The sequence below is a fragment of the Bubalus kerabau genome, chromosome 15, assembly GCF_029407905.1.
Source record: "Bubalus kerabau isolate K-KA32 ecotype Philippines breed swamp buffalo chromosome 15, PCC_UOA_SB_1v2, whole genome shotgun sequence".
In the NCBI taxonomy this organism is placed as follows: Eukaryota; Metazoa; Chordata; class Mammalia; order Artiodactyla; family Bovidae; genus Bubalus; species Bubalus kerabau.
In genome coordinates, this window is record NC_073638.1 from 79,824,192 (window position 1) to 79,827,324 (window position 3,133).

Here is a 3,133-nt window from a genome sequence, read left to right on the forward strand (position 1 = left end):
GCTATCATTAGGGAGAGCAAAAAGTTATCTCCCACAAGAAAAATTCCACAAGTACAAAGCAGATTGGAATGCAGGAGATGAAGTGGGTAGAAGAGGCCATGAAGTTGACAAAGTCTCAAATGAAGGTGTAGACTAATGCCCTGAAGATCTGAAGGCTGAGAAGAGAGCAGGAGAACTGAGAGCCACTCTCTGCTGTCACTTGAAGGATCACTCTAATTTTCTTCTACTGACTATATTGGTTTGTCAGGAGCTTAGAATCTGTCTTGAACATGGTTATATTGTGCTGTGAAGACATGTGAATACTGTTATCTTCTTCTTAAGAAGGTTGATTTATTTGATCTTTTTTAATTACAGAAGGAAATTAACAAGGTTTGTGGCAAACTACAAACTCTGCCTCACGGGTGATTTCATAAATATTAGTTCTTTTTTTCTTTTCTTTTTTTTTTTTTTTGCTTTTTTGTTTGTTTATTTGTTTGGTCTGGGACAACTGAAATCTTCCAGTAACCTACATGGCTCAGTAGGATAAATAAACTTGGCTCAGGATAAGTGACCTGGACAGCTTTAACAAAGAATGCAGATCTCATTTTCATACACTGTTTCCTTTCTGCAATTCATTGCCAAAATTCTGAGACTATTGTCTAAATTCTGACTTTTTGTTCTTTAGATCAGAAAAAAAAAAAAAAAGCTAGGTTATTTTTAAGATTTCTATTTGTATAATGCAGACTAGAGCCTTGCCTCAAAATAAATAAAATGGGAAAAACACCCATTGCATTAGCTTCTAATGCTGTTTAGAATCTCCTCCACACAATGCGGCTTTCTTAAAATCTCCTCATTTACCTTAGAGTTAAAAATTACATCAGCTTAAAAGAACAGCATAAATTTGTCAGAAATCTCTTTAAGGCAGCCTTCACGTCCTTGTTCCTCAGGCTGTAGATCATAGGATTCAGCATGGGTATCACTAGTGTATAAAACACGGAAGCCATTTTATCAGCACCCATAGAGTGGTTAGTTTGAGGCTGCAAATACATGAAAAGCAGAGTTCCATAGAAGACTGACACAGCTGTCATATGGGAAGCGCATGTGGAGAAGGCTCTTTTTCTTCCTTCTGATGAACGTATCCTTAGAATGGACAGAACAATGTTGAAATAAGATGCTACAACAGTAATTATGGAAAACACCAAATTTGTAGATGCAGATACAAATACTACTGTTTCTGGAAAGGAAGTATCAGAGCAAGACAATGCTATCAGAGGGACGATATCACAGTAAAAATGATTGATTACATTGGAAGAGCAATAAGACATAGAAAATACAGAAGATGAAGCCACAATAGCTGTGGAAAAGCTGTAGAGGTATGTGAGGGAAACTAGCAGAAAGCAGATCCGCCGAGATACAACCGCCATGTAGAGCAGAGGGTTACAAATGGCCACATAGCGATCATAGGCCATCACAGCTAAAATGAAAATTTCAGCTACAATGAAAACCAAGAACGTGCCTAGTTGGGTGGCACATTCATAGAAGGAGGTGGTGTGTTTCTTTACTAAGAAGTTGATCAGCATTTTAGGGGCAATGACAGTTGAATTGCCAAGGTTGATGATAGCCAAGTGCCTGAGGAAGAAATACATGGGGGTCTGAAGCCGAGAGTCCACACTGGTGAGGGTGATGATGCTTAGGTTCCCTGTCACAGTCAGTCCATAGATGACCAGGAAGACAAAGAAGAGTGGGATCTGGAGGTCTGGGCGTTCTGAGACTCCTGTGAGAATAAATTCAATGACTTGGGTGAAATTTTCATGAGCCATGGTAGAGTTTGGAGAGTCATCTGTTTGAGCAAGGAAGGAGAAATGGTTACAGTTTTTAAAAATTGTATTTCCTAGGATTGCCATTAGATGACACAGGCAATGCCTAGGGTGAGACTTCCTGGAATCATGCTTCCAAATTATACCAGCTCCTCTATTTCTTCTGAAATTTAGTGTGTTGCTGGCTATGTACACTTTTTAAATGGCAAAAATAAAAATTTTAAAGGAACCACTTTAAATCACAAATATTGTACCCACCCTTGAAAGGTTGTTGTTGAATCATGCGAATACACCAGGATTCTTGGCCCCCGGAGGAGAAGAATTCAATCCGGGGCCAGAGACGAGGCTTGATCGCTCAGAGCTTTTGAGTAATAAAGTTTTATTAAAGTATAAAGGAGATAGAGAAAGCTTCTGACATAGGCATCAGAAGGGGGCAGAAAGAGTACCCCCCTTCTAGTCTTCAACTGGATGTTATATAGTCACTAGCAGTCTGTTAATGAAAGAAAGGAATGTCTTAAAATTCAGAATGGGACCAAATGGTTTATCCTGGGCCATAAAATGATTAACTGAATCTTAAAGAAGGGCAGACCACCATACAAATAGTTTCATTTACGTAGATTAGGGGAACAATATCTGAGTATAACATACTGGTTTGTCAAGTAGGTTTTGGGCCAAGAGGCGGAATCGACTTGGAGACAGAGTTTGGGGTAAAGGCGTAGTACATTAGCATAGCTTAAGACAAACATTTTCATAAGAAAAAGGCATTGGTTATCTCTAGGCTCAAGAATAGCTAACTTCAGGCGAAACCAGGTGTCATTATGGCAACACAGTATTTTAAGAGAAACCTCTCTTTAAATTTGTATAGAGAAGGAAAAAAATATTGCTAGTTTGTTTCCTCCTGCCGCTTAAGAGAGATAAAAATGTCTGACACTTGCAGGCTATTTCCTCCATTTGGAGACCCCCTCTCTCCTTGGGGACCCCTAGATTTCCTATCAACCTGCCTAGGAAATGACTCTCTCACCCTCTAAATTTCTCTTTCAAAGTTCCACATTTTATTATTTGCCAGTGTCAATAATACTTTGCCATTCTACGCACTCCTACTTCCTTAGGTCAAGCTTTAATTAATACTGTCATTGACGACTATATTATTTTGATCTCCATGTCATGATTCTCTCAGTTTGGCTGATAGACAAATAACAGTCTTTACTTTTTGAGTAGTCAAATTTGTAATCTGAGATTATTTTTAGAATAATTGAAGAATAAGCTTTAGCCTCATATTCAACGCATTTGACATTCAGGGTCTGTATCGCCTTTCTACTCACATCACCTCACTCAGC

The 3,133-nt window shown here is 38.7% G+C and overlaps 1 protein-coding gene across 1 annotated transcript; it reads right to left on the minus strand.

The window, feature by feature from the left end:
* Window positions 1–851: 851 nt before the first annotated feature.
* LOC129628465 (olfactory receptor 8J3-like) lies at window positions 852–1,799 on the minus strand. Its single transcript, XM_055547904.1, has one exon. The coding sequence runs from the start codon at window positions 1,797–1,799 to the stop codon at window positions 852–854; it is 948 nt and encodes a 315-aa protein (XP_055403879.1).
* Window positions 1,800–3,133: the final 1,334 nt, after the last annotated feature.